Source organism: Cervus canadensis, chromosome 7, assembly GCF_019320065.1.
Source record: "Cervus canadensis isolate Bull #8, Minnesota chromosome 7, ASM1932006v1, whole genome shotgun sequence".
NCBI lineage: Eukaryota > Metazoa > Chordata > Mammalia > Artiodactyla > Cervidae > Cervus > Cervus canadensis.
This window is the reverse complement of record NC_057392.1, coordinates 35,235,722-35,251,994: the sequence shown is the minus strand read 5'-3', so window position 1 is coordinate 35,251,994 and position 16,273 is coordinate 35,235,722. Positions and strand designations below refer to the sequence as shown.

Genomic DNA, 16,273 nt, shown 5'->3' with positions numbered 1-16,273 from the left:
CACACACACACACACACACACACACACACACACACCATCCCGTTCCCCCTAGTAAGAAAGAGAAATGCCTACTGGGTAGCATTATGGAAAGCTCTAAAAAGTTTAAAATGGTTGCATTTTTGACTACTGGCATAGTTAATCTCTCTCTTTATAAATATGTGTGTGTGTATGTATATGCATATATAGTTAATCTAATTTATCCACATAAATATAGCAAATTTGATGTTTGTCTTGTTGAACAAATGAGTTCCAGGCATCGACGTGTGGAACTCATTGCTTTAAGGTAGGCCACTGCTCGGAGAAGGCAATGGCACCCAACTCCAGTACTCTTGCCTGGAGAATCCCAGGGATGGGGTCGCACAGAGTTGGACACGACTGAAGTGACTTAGCAGCAGTAGCAGGCCATTGCTAGTACACAAGTGCATTTTTTGCAGGGCAACAAGTAGCTTTCTTTCAAGTCTCTAGAACAAGCCCAGTCCCACACTCTCCTTAATTTCAGATTTCTTTGTAAAAATGACAGCCAAGGAAAGCTAAGCCACAGTGTTACAGAGAAATTAGTAAAGAGAAAGACATGTTTTCCTAAGACTACTTACAAGGACCAGTTAACCAGGTTCCCCACGATGAGTAATACCATTCTGTCCTGGAAAGGAGGAGAGAAAACAGTGAATGAAAGGCTGCGTGCACTACTTCTTACTATACGGGAAGCATCAATTACGGGAAAACTGCTTTAGTGAAAACAGTTTTTCTATCGATATAGGAGAGCTGTGCCTATAAATGAACACTAATCCTCCAAAGGACTAAATGGTAAAGCCTCCAACTGCAAGCAGATATGACCTCCTCCCTGTAAAAGAAGGCCTGGTAAGTAAAGCAGAAGTCTTGCTGTTTCCTTCCTGTTTTTAAAGGAGCTGGGCATCTGGGATTCTTTCCCTGGGTTGTGGTGACTGGTGGGACCTAAGGCAGCTCTTGAGACACAACTGGAATTTGTTTCATTACTCTGGCTCCAAGGAGGTCCCACAGCTCTCAGGCTTCTGGTTTCTAGACACACGATTTGAACACATTATTGACCGGAGACATATCAATACGTTTTAGAGAATGATACACTTGACATCACCGTGAGAAGCTGTTAGCACCTAAAATTGACCAAGAGCTCATAATATAATTCACGATTGTTGTTATCTTTCACATTTTGCTCCATTTGGTTTTTGTTCCAATCTTGTGTATATTATAGGGCTTCCCTCATAGCTCAGTTGGTAAAGAATCCTCCTGCAATGCAGGAGACCCTGGTTCGATTCCTGGAAAGATGTGCTGGAGAAGGAATAGACTATCCACTCCAGTATTCTTGGGCTTCCCTTGTGGCTCAGCTGGTCAAGAATCCACCAGCTATGCAGGAGACCTGGGTTTGATCCCTGGTTGGGAAGATTCCTTGAAGAAAGGAAAGGCTACCCACTCTAGTATTCTGAACTGGAGAATTCCATGGACTGTATAGTCTGTGGGGTTGCAAAGAGGCAGACATGATTGAGTGACTTTCACTTCACTGTATATATTATAAACTCAAGTGTATTACTATAAATTTTTTTAAATGATATATCACAAACTTTTGAGTGAAGAAGAATTTTTTGGTGAATTTTATGCAAATAGTTTCTCTGATAGTCTGAGTGACATATATACTAGTGTCTGAGAAGATCATAGTTCTTCAGAATATGGATCCAGATGATGTGATTATTAGACCAACAAAAAGACAAAAAACTTAGTGATTGATTCTGATACAGAAAGTGAAAATGAAATTCATGGTGCTAGAGAAGACTTTACAGGTGTGTCAGTTGTATATTGAATGTAATAACCTGCATAGTGCTAGTGAAATAACAGAATTTTTGGCTGGCCAAAATAAAAATTGCTGGCCACAGGCATTAGTTTCTGCAAAAATCCCCTGGTCAAAGATTAAACTTATTGGTATGGGAGAAAATAGAGAGGTAAGGTTCATCTCAAAGGACAATTACTCTAACAATAACTCTAATTCTATTATTCATAATCTGCTTGTAAAACTTTTAGGTGCTATCTGATTATACTTTAGTTTTCATGGCCACTCATCTGTTTCAAAGTAGTGATTCTCTTTGTGGGTAATCTATTAAATTTTATTAAATAAAATCTATTTAATTTTAATAAAATTAAAATTTTATTTAACAGATTTTAAATAAAAATCTATTAAATATTAAATAAATCTATTAAAAGAAATATCTTCCTTTAAAAAAATTAATTCACCTACTAGAAATACCAAAATCCAAAACACTAACACCAATTGCTGGCAAGGATATGGAGCAATTCTCATTCATGGTTAATGAGAATGCAAAATAGTCCAATCATTTGGAAGACAGTTTCCTAGAAAACTAAACATACTTTTACCATATGATCCAGCAATTGTGCTCCTTGGTATTTACCTAAAGAAGCTGAAAACAGGCCTATGCAAAAATGTCCACATTTTATAGCACAGTTTTTCATAACAGCCCAAACTTAGAAGCAACCAAAATATCTTTCAGTAGGTGAATGGATAAATAAACCAAAGTACATCCAGGCAATGGAATATTAGCACTAAAAAGAAATGAGTTATCAAGCCATGAAAAGACATGCAGGAAACATAAGTGTATATTGTTAAGTGAAAGAAGCCAATCTGAAAAGACTATATGCTGTATTATTTCAGTCATAGACATTCTGGAAAAGATAAGACTAAAGAGACAATAAAAAGATCAGTAGTTGGTGGGATTGGGGAGGGAGGGGGTGGGAAGAATAGGTAGGGCACAGAGGATTTTTAGGGCAGGGAACTACTTTGATACTGTAATGATGAATTACAAACTCGTCAAAAAACCCATAGCATGTACACCACCAGGAGTGAACTGTAATGTAAACTGCAGACTTGGAGTAACTATGATGTGTTAACAGGTTCATCAACTAACAAACACGCCCCTCTGGTAGGGATGTTGATATGGGGGAAGTTGTGCCTATGTGGAGGAGGGGCATTTGGGAAATCTCTGTATTTTCTTCTCAATTTTCCCCGAACCTAAAACCTTTTAAAATACTCTAAAAATAGTCTATTTTAAAAAATACAGCATGCATCAATTAATGTAAAAACAAAAGCACTAATTTCCCCATAAGGTTCACATCTGAGGCTTGTCTCCCATAATACTCGCAGGTCCTAATGGGATTTTACATTCTCTCCTGAGTAAAACCCTCCAGCCTCAATTTCCTCAATTTTTAGTGCCTATGGCTCCTGCCCAAGCTCTACAGGGTTAAAGACATTCACATTTATATATTCTTTATATAAAAATCCTTCTGATTATAAACTATCAGCAGGAATTCAGTGGACACCTATGTGCCAGGCCCAAAGGGCCTGGTTCTGACCACAGGCCTGGGTAAAGACTGGGGCAGTGGCTCAGAGGAGGGATGCAAGTTCTCTGGGGTCCCTGGCCAATGAGCCAAGGCAGCTGAGACCAGCACCCTGATCCCTCTGCTCACTGTAGAAACATGCAATATATTGAAAACTATAAGGCAGAATATTTAACAGTGTATTTTTACCAAGAACCAACAACTATAAATTTGAAGAAAGCATTCCTACTCACTGTCAGAATCAAACAGTACACAAAAAGCAAACAAATGAAAACTCTGGAAAGTATAAGTTCCTGATGAAAGTGATTGGAATGACCATATGATCCCGTTGGCTTGGGATGGTCCAGGTGTCATCATTAATACTGCCTTCTATTCACAAATGAAATAGGTATGACTATTTTACAGGGACACTCTGTCTTGATCCTCCCTCCCTAGCAGTCATCACTGTTTGACAGTTTTATATATTTTTTTTCTTTATATATTAGCAATTTTTATGTAAAAAGGGCAGCATTCCATCTTGTCTTTTAAGAGTGAGAAGAAAAGGAAGCAAGATGCCTCTTCCCTCACTAACTGGACCTCAGCCACCCTAGGCCATCTGGCCCCCTTGGTTTGGGGAGCCTTGAGTGACTGTCCCGCTGTCCTGTTGTCTGGGAGAGGGCCAAGGGACACAAGGACATGCACGTACCATATACAGAGGCCGGCTGCACTGCTGGATGCAGTCCGTGTAGAGCACCATAGCGGCCCGCCGGAAAATTCCCCAATCTGCTGATGACACAATCGCATGGTGAGAAGGCTTAGTCACTGATAATATAGAACACTCCACTGTGGCCCGAGCTTTTGTGGCCAGGATGAAGATGTCCTCACCTCATAAAAGCCATGCTTTGCACCTAATAGGTCAGTAATAAATACTTGCTTTAAAAAATGCACCACCACCCCCACCGCCACCAGGGATTTCATGGCAGGTGTGCCTTATCCATGCGGCATCCCGCAGAAAGGCAAGCAAGATGGACACAGGGGACGAGCACTCACAGATCACTCGGGCAGTTGGCCAACCCGCCTATGGTCTCCTGTGGCTAAGTTTCACTCTGTTGATGGTTTACTTTAGTGCTGTTTTCTTTACAGCAGAGATGTGATGGGGCTTCTCAAAAGTCACCTTAAAACATCTGCTCTCTCTAGACCATGGGAAGTCGTAACTTGTAAAGATTCAAATTTGTATTTCTCAGTGTGGTTAAAAATCAGTAAAAATTAAACCAGGGGATACTAGGGACTATTGAGCATGTCCAGAAAGCCTGAATGTGGATTGAAACAATAGTCAAAGGAACATAGATGGGAGAGAGACAGGGAGGAGCTTTTTTTTTTTAATGCAATCCTTCAAAAGGATGGTATGAAACACATTGAGTGTGCATGTTATAATTGTTACATAAACAGGACCAGAGCCCCAGGTGGGGCTGTCCTGTGAGCTATCCACATGTAGATGTCACAGGCAAGGCTGGGGTCTGCCTGAAGTGAACATTTCAGTGAAGGTGGACTCCAGGTGTGTTGTGACTGCTGCTATTTTTCACGGCCAACCCTGGGTTCAGCTGAAGCAGCTGGACTAGAAACACTCTGGGGCCGGGGGGGAGGGGGATGTGCATGCACTAGCCCAGAGGAGGTGGGTTGGTTGGGGTGCATACCTGTCTCTGAGTCTCTCTCTGCACCCCCTTCCCACCAAATCCTGCCCAATCTGGAAGGGGTGTTCAGAAAGCAGACTTGGCAGGTCAGCCAGGCAGGTTGTTTTGTTAAGGAAACAACCTAGAAAACCCCGGGAAGGACAGCTGAACATTACCTGTGTCAGACACATCTGAATCAGTGGGAAGCAGAGAAATGAGAAGAAAAAAAAAAAAGATTTGTAAGAAGGAAGCCAAACAGGTAAACTACTGATTGTTTTATTTTCCTCTAGAAATGGATGACTTTAATTTTGTTTTCTGATTACAAAAGAAATGTTTTCTCATAAAGAACACAGACTGCTTCTGCCTGTTTCACATGTACAGAGCATGAGTCAGACTTTTCTCTCCCTGTGCTTTTTTGTGCACTCCTTGCAGCTTATACCCCTTCCTCTCTCTGTGGTCCTTTTGGGGAGGCAAGGGACACAATCGTGATTTGGGCAAGTAGTTCTGTAGTTTTCTGTCTGGGTTTCCCTGGTGGCTCAGATGATAAAGAATCTGCCTGCAATGCAGGACACCTGGTTTTGATCCCTGGGTCAGGAAGTTCTCTGGGAGAAAGAAATGGCAATCCACTCCAGTATTCTTGCCTGGGAAATCTAATGGACAGAGGAGCCTGGTGGGCTATAGTCCATGGGGTTGCAAAAAGTCGGACATGACTGAGTGACTAACAACACTATACAGTGCTCTGCCTCCTTGCTGCCACTGTTCCTGTGTCCACATTTATTTTCAGGAAAGGCTGAGGGCCACAGGAAAAGGAGTCTGTGATTTGAGAAAGCAAAGGCAGTTGTCTGACCACTCTCCACTAACCCAACTTCTTGCCTCTGGATTAAATGCAGATGCAGTTGTCACAATGAAATAGCGAATTTTCCTTTTGACTCTGGTAAATCTGTAACCACTTGGGGAAGACTCCCTAGGTACAGGAATTTAAAATATTCAGATAAGCTATGTGAGGACTATCTTCCCTTTGCTTCTCCAGACCCACCTGCCATGTCTCTGTCCCTACCATGCCTGGGGAGGCTGACTATAGGGACCATGCAGTGGGTCCCCTTAATTCCGTTGGGTTTGGACAGTGAGAAGCCCCAGCAGGAGACTGGAGGGACAGAGAAAGGACAGTCAGTTCAGAGTTCGATAGTACTCTGCCTGGTACCCGCCCTGTGAGGCTGCCTGTCAACCAAAGGACATTGATCCTTTCCTGCTGACTTGCTCTCCATGATGCACTCCTTCCACATCTTGGTAACCACTTCCTCTGTGTCCTTTTGGGCTTGTGGATAGTAAGCTTCTCTGCTCCTAACCTCAGGTTACTTTCATTCTTCTCTACCCCATTCCTATCCTATGGAGAGTCCCTTTGTGAATAAATCATTTGTCTTTGGGCATGGCATCTTTTTCCTGTTGGGACCCTGACAAACTATTTCATGGTTATAATAGACTACATTATATTCCTCCTTTTAAAAAAGGTATGGGGCAAAGGTGATACAAATATATTAAAAGCCCCTCTATCTATTAATGGTCATGACCATTACATGTATCTGTATTCAGTTTTATTTTTCCAACTTGGAAAACCCAGAAAAATAGTGCTTAAATTATTTTCCTTTTGAGAGTTTAGTTTGCACAGTTTCATTCACTTTTGAGTATGGAGGATGGGACATGAACAGAGAGCTGTACCAGATGCCCTACACAACTAGCTCATGATGCTTCCACTGGAGGAGTTGGAGGTACCCTGGCTACGTTAACACCAAGTACTAATCTACTGACCATGCCAAAAGGGAAAATTAAATTGCTAAAATGAGAGATTGTTTTATTTGGTTGTCTAGTCTTAAAGCTGGGCTTCTATGGTGGCTCAGATGGTAAAGAATTCTTTACCCAGATGGTACAGAATCTGCCCACAATGCAGGAGACTGGGTTCGATCCCTGGATTGGGAAGATCCCCTGGAGGAGGGCATGGCAATCCATTCCAGTATTCTTGTCTGGAGAATCCCCATGAACAGAGAAGCCTGGCAGGCTACAGTCCATGGGGTCGCAAAGAGTCAGACATGACTGAGTGACTAAGTACACAGCACAGTTTTAAAGCCAATTGTTATATAGAATTGCTCTTAGATCTGGGCAACAGGGGTGCCATATTTGAAAGGCCCTCATTCCCCAGTGAGTGAGGAGTCTGCAGAGCAAGGGGACTGCTTCTCCCAGGCCACATTCTGAATTCCTGGACCCAAGAATTCCCTGCCCTGATGGCCTTGAGTTTGCTCTCAGAACCTGCATAAACTTTTCCCCTGGTTTATTTTCCTGAGGGCTGTATGCACTTCTAGAGGCAAGGAATGGCCAATTGGATGTTGGACAAGTGTGTCCATATGCATACCTGTGAGACCTCTTTAGATGCAGGACAGAGCCAGGAGTGGGAAGAAAAGAGGGGCAGGGGCTGGAGACCAGCTCTCCTATAACAGCTGTGTTCTGTTCTATGTTCTAGGGTATTCCCCCATGCACCTGAGAATTTTAAATTTGAGCTTGTATCTTTTAGGTTGTAATAAAGGTGTATTTATCAGTTATTGGTCTGCTTTCTTTCTTCCCCGTATATAATAGTGTTTTTAGTTTTCTTTATAACATAAACATTTTCATATGTTTGGTGTATAGACTTTTATTTACAATCTTGCCTTGGCTCTGAAAATATTAGGGATGAGCCTCTATGTTTATATATGTTGGTTTTTCTTGAAATATACAAATGAATATTTGAGTCTGACTTCCCATACCTTAAAATGATGGGTGAAATTTAGATGCTCTAATATGACTTGCTCCCATGTATGCTGAATGACCAACAGTAGATCAGAAGCTGATTTCCACAGGATCCTAGGCATTCTAACATGATCTGTTCACAATGTCAGAGAATGTTAGGCAGGTATCCTGCCTCTGAGATTGGCAAGTTGGTCTCTAAAAGTTCCAGTCCCAGAATTTGGAAAGAATATATAAATTCTCGATAGCCACTTAGCTTGGTTAGAGAAATACTCTTTTTAAATACTACAAACTGAGAAATACTCTTTTCGGTGGAACTAGCAGTGTGATGATCATACTGTTCTGCAAACACACTTTCAAAGCCTGGTGAATTGCAAAGCTTTTGAGACTTGGAGTTAGAAGGATTCCTCAGCTCTGAGCTAGCTTAGTTTCTCAGTTGAAAACGGAACTAGTGATAATAAGTTGCTGAAATTTTATACAGGAGAGGAAGCTCTTAGAGAAAATATATGCTAATAAACACACACAATTCAGAGCATGTGTTCACGGTGACCAGTAACACTCCCATTTAGGATAAGCAGGACAATTTCTTCTCAGGGAGGGGGGCGTTAAATGGCATGTTTAGTATAGAGGAACAGGTGACTCACCTATCTTGAAACGACCCATGTAGTAGATCTGGGTGCTGAGGGCCAGAGAAGCCAGAATATGGATTGCAGAGAAGATGACCCAGAACCACACGTCATTTTTCCCAAACACCTAGAAGTAAAGACAGAAGTTACCATCATCTATTTTTTCCCCCAAAGAACTCACTAAAGTTGTTCCGTCTCATGTGCATGCATACGTTGTCAAAAACCGAGCTGTGTTTATATTTTGGATTTCCCTGTCCTCTGAGCTCTCAGGGATCTTACTACACTTAGAGAAGGAGAAATAATGGCTACCTTGCCACATGAAAAAGAAAGAAATGGAAAAGGGCAGCAGTCGAAGAGGCAGTCGGTCTACAGTTGGAGGCTGATGCTCTCCAAATAACAGAAGATGACTGACACTTGTCCACACACGTTTGGGAAGTGGCTTCTCTTCTTTCAGGTCAGTCTCTGTCCCACTAGGGCCTATGTGTGTCTATTCCAGTTTTACGTGAGTCAGGTCCCAGCTCTATATTAACACTATCCAGGGTCAGTTATACAGGGATCTGTTACAGTATCAAAAATTCTAGCTAAATAACAAAAATGCCATGAATGGACCAATGATGAGAGTGTGTCATGGGCCAAGGATTATGATTAATTAAACCTGTACACCTGAGGTCCAAAAAAACCACAAACAATAAAAAGCCTCCCAAGAGGGCTGCTGGCCGTGGGGAGGGACACACCACTCCGAGGACGGTGAGTGTGATGACCAGGGCAAAGGAGGCGTAGGCGGCGTAGGCGCTGGCGTTGATGTCCGGGTGGCGGGTCTGGTAGAGCTTCAGCATGCAGAGGCCGGCAATCATGTACATGAAGGAGGTGTCTGAGGAGGAGCCGAGACAATCAGGATCCAGTAGGCGGCAGACAGATCTTTAGAGAATCCTACCCTCCCGGCCATAGAGTATTTGCTGCCCTCAGCCCGTGTGGTGACCTCCAGTGTACTAGCCTCCCCAGAGACATTCGAGGCAAACTCTACACACTCCACTTCTCACCCCCTCCAAGAGGGGGGCTCCTAGCTCATAAAAGAAAAGTATCAGATGATATGATGAATAACTGACTACCCCCACTCGCAGGGGTGAATGTGTATAAATGCCCCTGTCCAACAATGAAAGAACCCCTAACAGTGACAGGATAGTGTGACAATAAAGAGAGTCCCAGTTGGACGCAGGAGGTCCTTCTCAGCGCCCTGAAATGTAACCACACTGATTACTGCTCACGTACACAGCTTTCTAGCCTAGGGACAGGAGACACCTAGAAATTACACATGGCTTAGCTGTATGAGGGTTGCGGTTGTTTAATTGCTAAGTCATGTCCAGCTTTTTTGTGACCCCATAGACTGTAGCCTACCAGGCTCCTCTGTCTATGGATTTCCCAGGCAAGAATATTGGAGTGGTTGCCATTTCCTTCTCCAGGGGATCTTCCCCACCCAGGGATCAAACCCACGTATGATCCACCCATTGCAGGTGGATTCTTTACCGTCTGTGCCACCAGGGAAGCTCCAGGAGGGTTAGGGGACTGTAAATTAAAACAACAATGTAATGTCCCATGTTACTAAAAAATGTGGCAAACTGTAAATATCTAACAATAACACAAATTAGTGATGATATGGGGGAAATGGGAACTCTCACTCAACTAGTGGGAGTGCAAATTAATACTCTGGGGAGAATCTTAGCTTTTTTCTTTTTTGGTAAAATGGAAGATGCATAAAGCAGGTGATTCCCAAATTCTACTTCTAGGTGTTCCAGGGAACCTTTCTGAAATGTGCACAAAGAGACATATATGAAGATATTTATTGCAAAATTGTCTGTACCTGACCTGCCTCTTGAGAAATCTGTATGCAGGTCAGGAAGCAACAGTTAGAACTGGACATGGAAGAACAGACTGGTTCCAAATAGGAAAAGGAGTATGTCAAGGCTGTATATTGTCACCCTGCTTATTTAACTTATATGCAGAGTACATCATGAGAAATGCTGGGCTGGATGAAGCACAAGTTGGAATCAAAATTGCCAGGAGAAATATCAATAACCTCAGATACGCAAATGACACCACCCTTACGGCAGAAAGTGAAGAAGAACTAAACAGCCTCTTGATGAAAGTGAAAGAAGAGAGTGAAAAAGTTGGCTTAAAGCTCAACATTCAGAAAACTAAGATCATGGCACCCAGTCCCATCAATTCATGGCAAATAGATGGAGAAACAGTGGAAACAGTGGCAGACTTTATTTTTGCGGGCTCCAAAATCACTGCAGATGGTGACTGCAGCCATGAAATTAAGATGATTACTCCTTGGAAGAAAAGTTATGACCAACCTAGACAGCATATTAAAAAGCAGACACATTACCTTGCAAACAAATGTCCATCTAGTCAAAGCTATGTTTTTTCCAGTAGTTATGTATGGATGTGAGAGTTGGACTATAAAGAAAGCTGAGCACCAAAGAATTGATGCTTTTGAACTGTGGTGTTGGAGAAGACTCTTGAGAGTCCCTTGGACTGACTGTAAGGAGATCCAACTAGTGCGTCCTAAAGGAAATCAGTCCTGAATATTCATTGGAAGGACTGATGTTGAAGCTGAATTTCCAATACTTTGGCCATCTGATGCTAAGAGCTGACTTATTTGAAAAGAGCCTGATGCTGGGAAAGACTGAAGACAGGAGGAGAAGGGGACGGCAGAGGATGAGATGGTTGGATGGCATCACTGACTCAATGGGCGTGAGTTTGAGTAAACTCTGGGAGTTGGTGATGGGAGGCCTGGCATGCTGCAGTCCATGGGGTCGCAAAGAGTTGGACACGACTGAGCAACAGAACTGAACTGAACTGAGTAAAATACTGACAACCTCAAAGTGCTGTTCAACAGAGAAATTAATAAATGCGGTATATTTTTATTACATGGTGACAATCTTCAAAAATGAATGAACTGGATATCCTTGATTCATTACCAATAAATCTTGAAAACATTGTTGAATGAAAAAAGGGTGTAGAACACAGTGTGATAAATTATTATTAATTTGTTACTCAAATTAAAATGAAAAACTATTCAAATGAAGAAAAATTATAAAAACAAACTAGAAGTATAATATAAAATTAATTAATTAAATATAATAAAATTAATAAATTTAAATAAAAATTTAAATAAAAATAAAATTAATAAAATATAAAATTAATCATAGTTGTTGCTTCTAAGGAAGGAGAGAGTGGACAAGTTTGGAAAGCAGTTCAAAATGGGACCTCAACTTTACACAATGTTGTATTTCTTTAACAAAGTAGATTAAGGCAAATATTTTAAAGTTTTGGCATTTGTTCCTTCTGAGTGGTGAATGGTATTGTTCTCTATAGATTTCCTCTATTAAAAATGCCTTCTAATTTTAAAAAGTTAAAATATGACAGAATTTCTGTGGTGTTAACAGCTGGAGGCTAGAACACAAACACAAAATGACTGTTTTCAAAATTCACATCCTCAAGTGCAGAGGACATTGTTAATTGCCTTCTTCCAGTATCAGCTATTCCTGCTCCATCCTAATAGCATGAAGATGCCAACTCAAATATCTCAGCTCCATTTCTGTTCAGAAATGCACACCTCACAGCCTGTTTGCTTAGGAAGGCTCACAGCACTTCTGGTTCCAGGGAAGTTTCTCCCTTGTCTAAAGGTAACCTCCCCTCCTTTGACATGGTGATTGGTGTAGCAATCCCGGCCCAAACTAACCCACACACAGAAAGAATCTGAAGTGCATTCAGGGCTGCGTGAGCTATTGAGGAGTGAGGGGCTGTCATCTGGGGAATCTGAAAAGAACTTTCCTCGATTTCAAATGATGGCTCCTGAAAGCCAGCTTGCTGCCTCCCCCAGACATCATGGTATGGAGATACGAAGCAAAGACCCAATGTAGCTATTTTTGCCAACAGGAGAAAACACAGCCTGAGGAGAAGACTAACATGCAGTCTGGGTGCAGCCAAGGGGGGTGGTCACAGAGCAGTGGAGCCAGGGCCACCGCTGGATTTGTGCTGATAAATATACTGGTTATTTAATCCGATTAGAGTTGGATTTTTTTAAATTACTTTCAACCCAAAGCAGGCAAACTGCTAAGTTAAGCCAAGCTACATTGAGGGAGATTTCTAGATGCCTTGTTGGTAGATCTACATGACCTGCTGCCTGACACCTAACCCACTGCCTACCTGCAGACCTAGCCATGAGATCAATACTCAGTGTTCAGTGCTTTCTAGTCGATAAAATGTGGTCAGGGAGAAAAAATAATACAATGTGGGAAAATCATGCCCTGAGGCGAGGTACCCTCTGATCACTTCAGTACACGTAAATGTCATCTAATCCTTGCAGTTACAAGATTGGCATTTTTGAGAGTGTCCCAGGATAAGACTCCTATACCTCAGATCTGTGTAGCTGATATAAATTGTGATTACCGAACTGGAAGTTGGAGTAATTGGGGCAGACGTGGTAACAAGCACTGAGCACCCCTTCCATCATCAGTGCAATGCCCATGGCATAGAAGAGACCGAAGTGTTTGGGAATCCCGTACTCCTGAAAAAGCAGGAAGCATGGTCAGTGGGAAGATCCTCATTAGTGATTTTGCCACTGAACCCAGCACCCATGCTCTCGCCCTGTGTGGTCCCTTACACGTGATCCATCATCACATCAGATGTCCCTCCTACTTGTAGATCCTGCTTGGAACCATAACACTTCCTAGCTTCCACCTCCCTCTACCTGCCCTCTACTCACCATGGCAAAGATATCCTTGGCTTCTAGAGCTCTTCGATGGAGAATGTCCCGGTGCAAGACTATCAGCAGGAAGAGGCAGCCCAGGAGCACATGGCCCAGGTTACTGAGAATGTTGTTGAAGGCACTAAGGAGATAGAGACAGTGAGGGAGTCAAGGCATCTGAGAGCTTCAGAGACTGAACGAAGGCATGGAGGAGCGAGTGTTTTCTACCAATAAACTTTCCATGAGACTTTGGGACTGAAAATCATCAGAGAGCATCTTTGTCCTAACTCCATGTTAGGATGCTTTGCTTAGCCTGTGATAATGTGTCCATTTCCTCCCAGGAATGCCTGTTCAACCTCCCTAACACCCATTGATCCTCTCTTGTCCTGATGGCACTGGCAGGGAATGAATCCTAGGAAAGAGAGCTATTCTGCAGCTGGGCAGCTGGGCCATTCAGCTAGTTGCAAGAGTGAATTCAAATACATGGACCCATGTTATATGTCAATATTCAGCTCTGTAACTGTGAATTTCAGGATAAGTATCAACTGGTCACAGTCAGCAGATTTCTTTCAGAAAACTGAGACTAGTTCATTCTGGATGAAGAAGCCAGGCTCCCAATTGCCAGGAAAATCCCTCTTTCCACTTCACCATGTTCTGGAGGATGGAGCACAGCCTTGGGAGCAACAGGTCCAGCTATGAGGCCCAACATCACTCACAGTTGAGGGAGCTTCTGTGAGTCCTTGCCTTTCTAACTAAGCCTTAATATCTTTATCTAAAAATGGGGGTAATGAGACTTCTCTGGTGATCCAGTGGTTAAGGCTCCACACTGCCAATGCAGGGGGCATGGGTTTGATCCCTGACCAGGGAACTAAGATCCCAATGCTGTGCAGTGCAGCCAAGAAAATAATTTTTTAATGATAATAATAATTACAAATAATCTCCTTAAAAATAGCAATAAAACTACTAAATTTAAAAAAAAAACAGTGGTAATAATAATCATATCTATCTGATGAGGTTGTTTAGTGGATTGAATGTATTTGCAGCTCATGCCCATAGACAAGGGTCATCACAGCTAGGGACCTGATATTTTCAAACACATCCCACCTTCTCCTTAGCAGATTATTCTTAGGGCTGTTTCCTGAGCTCCTCCCCCTCCATACAGGAGTAGGAGAGGAATACCTAGTCTCAAATCCTTGATTTCATTCCTGTTTACCCTTGATTAGGGCTTCCCTGGTGGCTCACATGGTAACAAATCTGTCTGAAATGCAGAAGACCCAGGTTCAATCCTGGGTAGGGAAGATCCCCTGGATAAAAAAATGGCAAGCCCACTCTAGTATTCTTGCCTGGGAAATTCCATGGACAGAGGAGCCTGGCGGGCTATAGTCCATGGGGTCCCAAAGAGTCAGACATGACTAAGCAACTACACTTACTTTTTGATTGAGGTAGTTTCCCACAATTGTTTCTAGTGTTTTTTAAAAATACACATTCCACAGCACATTACACAAAAAGGCATCTCTCATTGCCTCATGGGCAACCAGAGGACTGGGCTTACCTCAAGACACCCAAGGGGTGAGCACAGAGGAAGTTATAGTAGCAGATATCCTGGTTGCCAGTGACGTTGAAAACCTGTAAAAGCAAGAGCGAGAAGAGGAGATGCTGTCTGCCTCCATCCCCTGAGCCTGAAATCACAGAAAGCAGACCCCAGTGCTCGCAGTGATCAACTGTCAGAGATTTACAGTGTAACCAGTGCTCCTTCTCAACAGGGGATGAGTCATTATCTCCAGCCTTTACACGGTACAGACACATTTCCTTTAAATGCTACCATCTTGCTTTGAACTGAAATAGTCTGGGTCCCTCATTATGTGGCAAGGCAGAATTCAACTGAAAACATTTCCTTTGTTCTCATTGTAAAAGGATTCTGAAAGGATGCTAACATTGGGGCCTGCCTATCAGGACTGAAACAGTACATCCTATTTTCTAGATGAATCCTGGGAGTGTAAACAGCTGTCCCATCCTCTGCATTGAATTGAAAACCACAGGGCAGGTGGACATAAGGAGATATGTCGTCAGTTTTCCATATTATCACTATCATTAAGAACCTTCCTAGACCACAGGATAGCTATATCTTCTGACAGAACCCCAAAGTATTCAGAGACTATTTGGAGTATAAATCGTGGTGCTCAAACCTTATAAAGTCCTTGTCCTCATCACGTATTAAGTATGGAACTGGTGAAATACAATTAAACTGTTGACTCTCAAGTGTGGGTGTATATTGGAATCACAAGGAGTTTCATCAATATTGATCCTGATTCCACTCTGATCTAACTGCTGTGGGGTACAGCTTGGACACTGGTATTTTAAAAAATCTCACAGATGATTTGAACACACAACAAAATTTGAGAGCCATTGTATTAGAAATACCTTTAACCTGGTGCTATTCTAAATGGGCTTTTTCATGTGTCTTTGATCCTAGACAAGATCAAACGTGGGGTGCAGTGGGGATTCTTAAGCTGTTTTAATTATTGTTTTTGTTTTAATTCTTGATTGCCTTTGCAAAATCTATTTATTTATTCTTCATTGCAAAGGGTCTTTGTTGCTGCATGTGGGCTTTCTCTAGTTGCAGCTAGTGGGGGCTACTCTCTACTTGTGGTGCATGGGCTGCTCATTGTGGTAGCTTCCCTTGTTGTGGAGCATGGGCTCTAGAGCACAGGCTCAGAAGTTGTGGCACACAGGCTTAGTTATTCTGTGGCATGTGGGATCTTCCCACACCAGGGATCAAACTCGTGTCCCCTGCATTGGCAGGTGGATTTCTATCCACTGTGCCACTAGGAAAGTCCTTTGTTTGTTTATTATGTATTTTATATTTCCTTTTCTTTTAATATTTTATTAGTGAAGCTGTTCTTACTTTTACAAAAAATATTGTAAAATATTTTTACAGCCGGGACACTGGCTAAATTAGATATCAGGTTTCTTTGTTTTGGTCTGGAACTTTACCCATCATCCCACGATGATCAAAAGTTCAGACTGATTAAACAATAGACATAGCTGATAGATACCAAGACTAAATGAGTGCAAGGTAATAATTTCAGATTGGT

The 16,273-nt window shown here is 42.3% G+C and overlaps 1 protein-coding gene across 6 annotated transcripts in view; it reads right to left on the bottom strand.

Moving 5' to 3' along the window:
* The window catches only part of SIDT1 (SID1 transmembrane family member 1), a 104,104-nt gene that overhangs the window by 11,449 nt on the left and 76,382 nt on the right, over positions 1-16,273 (bottom strand). For 4 of the 6 annotated variants that reach the window (XM_043474863.1, XM_043474861.1, XM_043474865.1 and 1 more), the window contains 7 exons: positions 14,731-14,804; positions 13,197-13,320; positions 12,881-12,998; positions 9,160-9,296; positions 8,444-8,552; positions 4,064-4,143; positions 594-640 (listed from right to left, as the gene is read on the bottom strand). In XM_043474863.1, coding sequence (XP_043330798.1) covers positions 594-640; positions 4,064-4,143; positions 8,444-8,552; positions 9,160-9,296; positions 12,881-12,998; positions 13,197-13,320; positions 14,731-14,804 — 689 coding nt within the window. Of the gene's footprint in view, positions 1-593; positions 641-4,063; positions 4,144-5,095; positions 5,219-8,443; positions 8,553-9,159; positions 9,297-12,880; positions 12,999-13,196; positions 13,321-14,730; positions 14,805-16,273 lie in introns of those variants that run through there. The other 2 variants (XM_043474862.1, XM_043474866.1) reach the window with 2 other exon arrangements.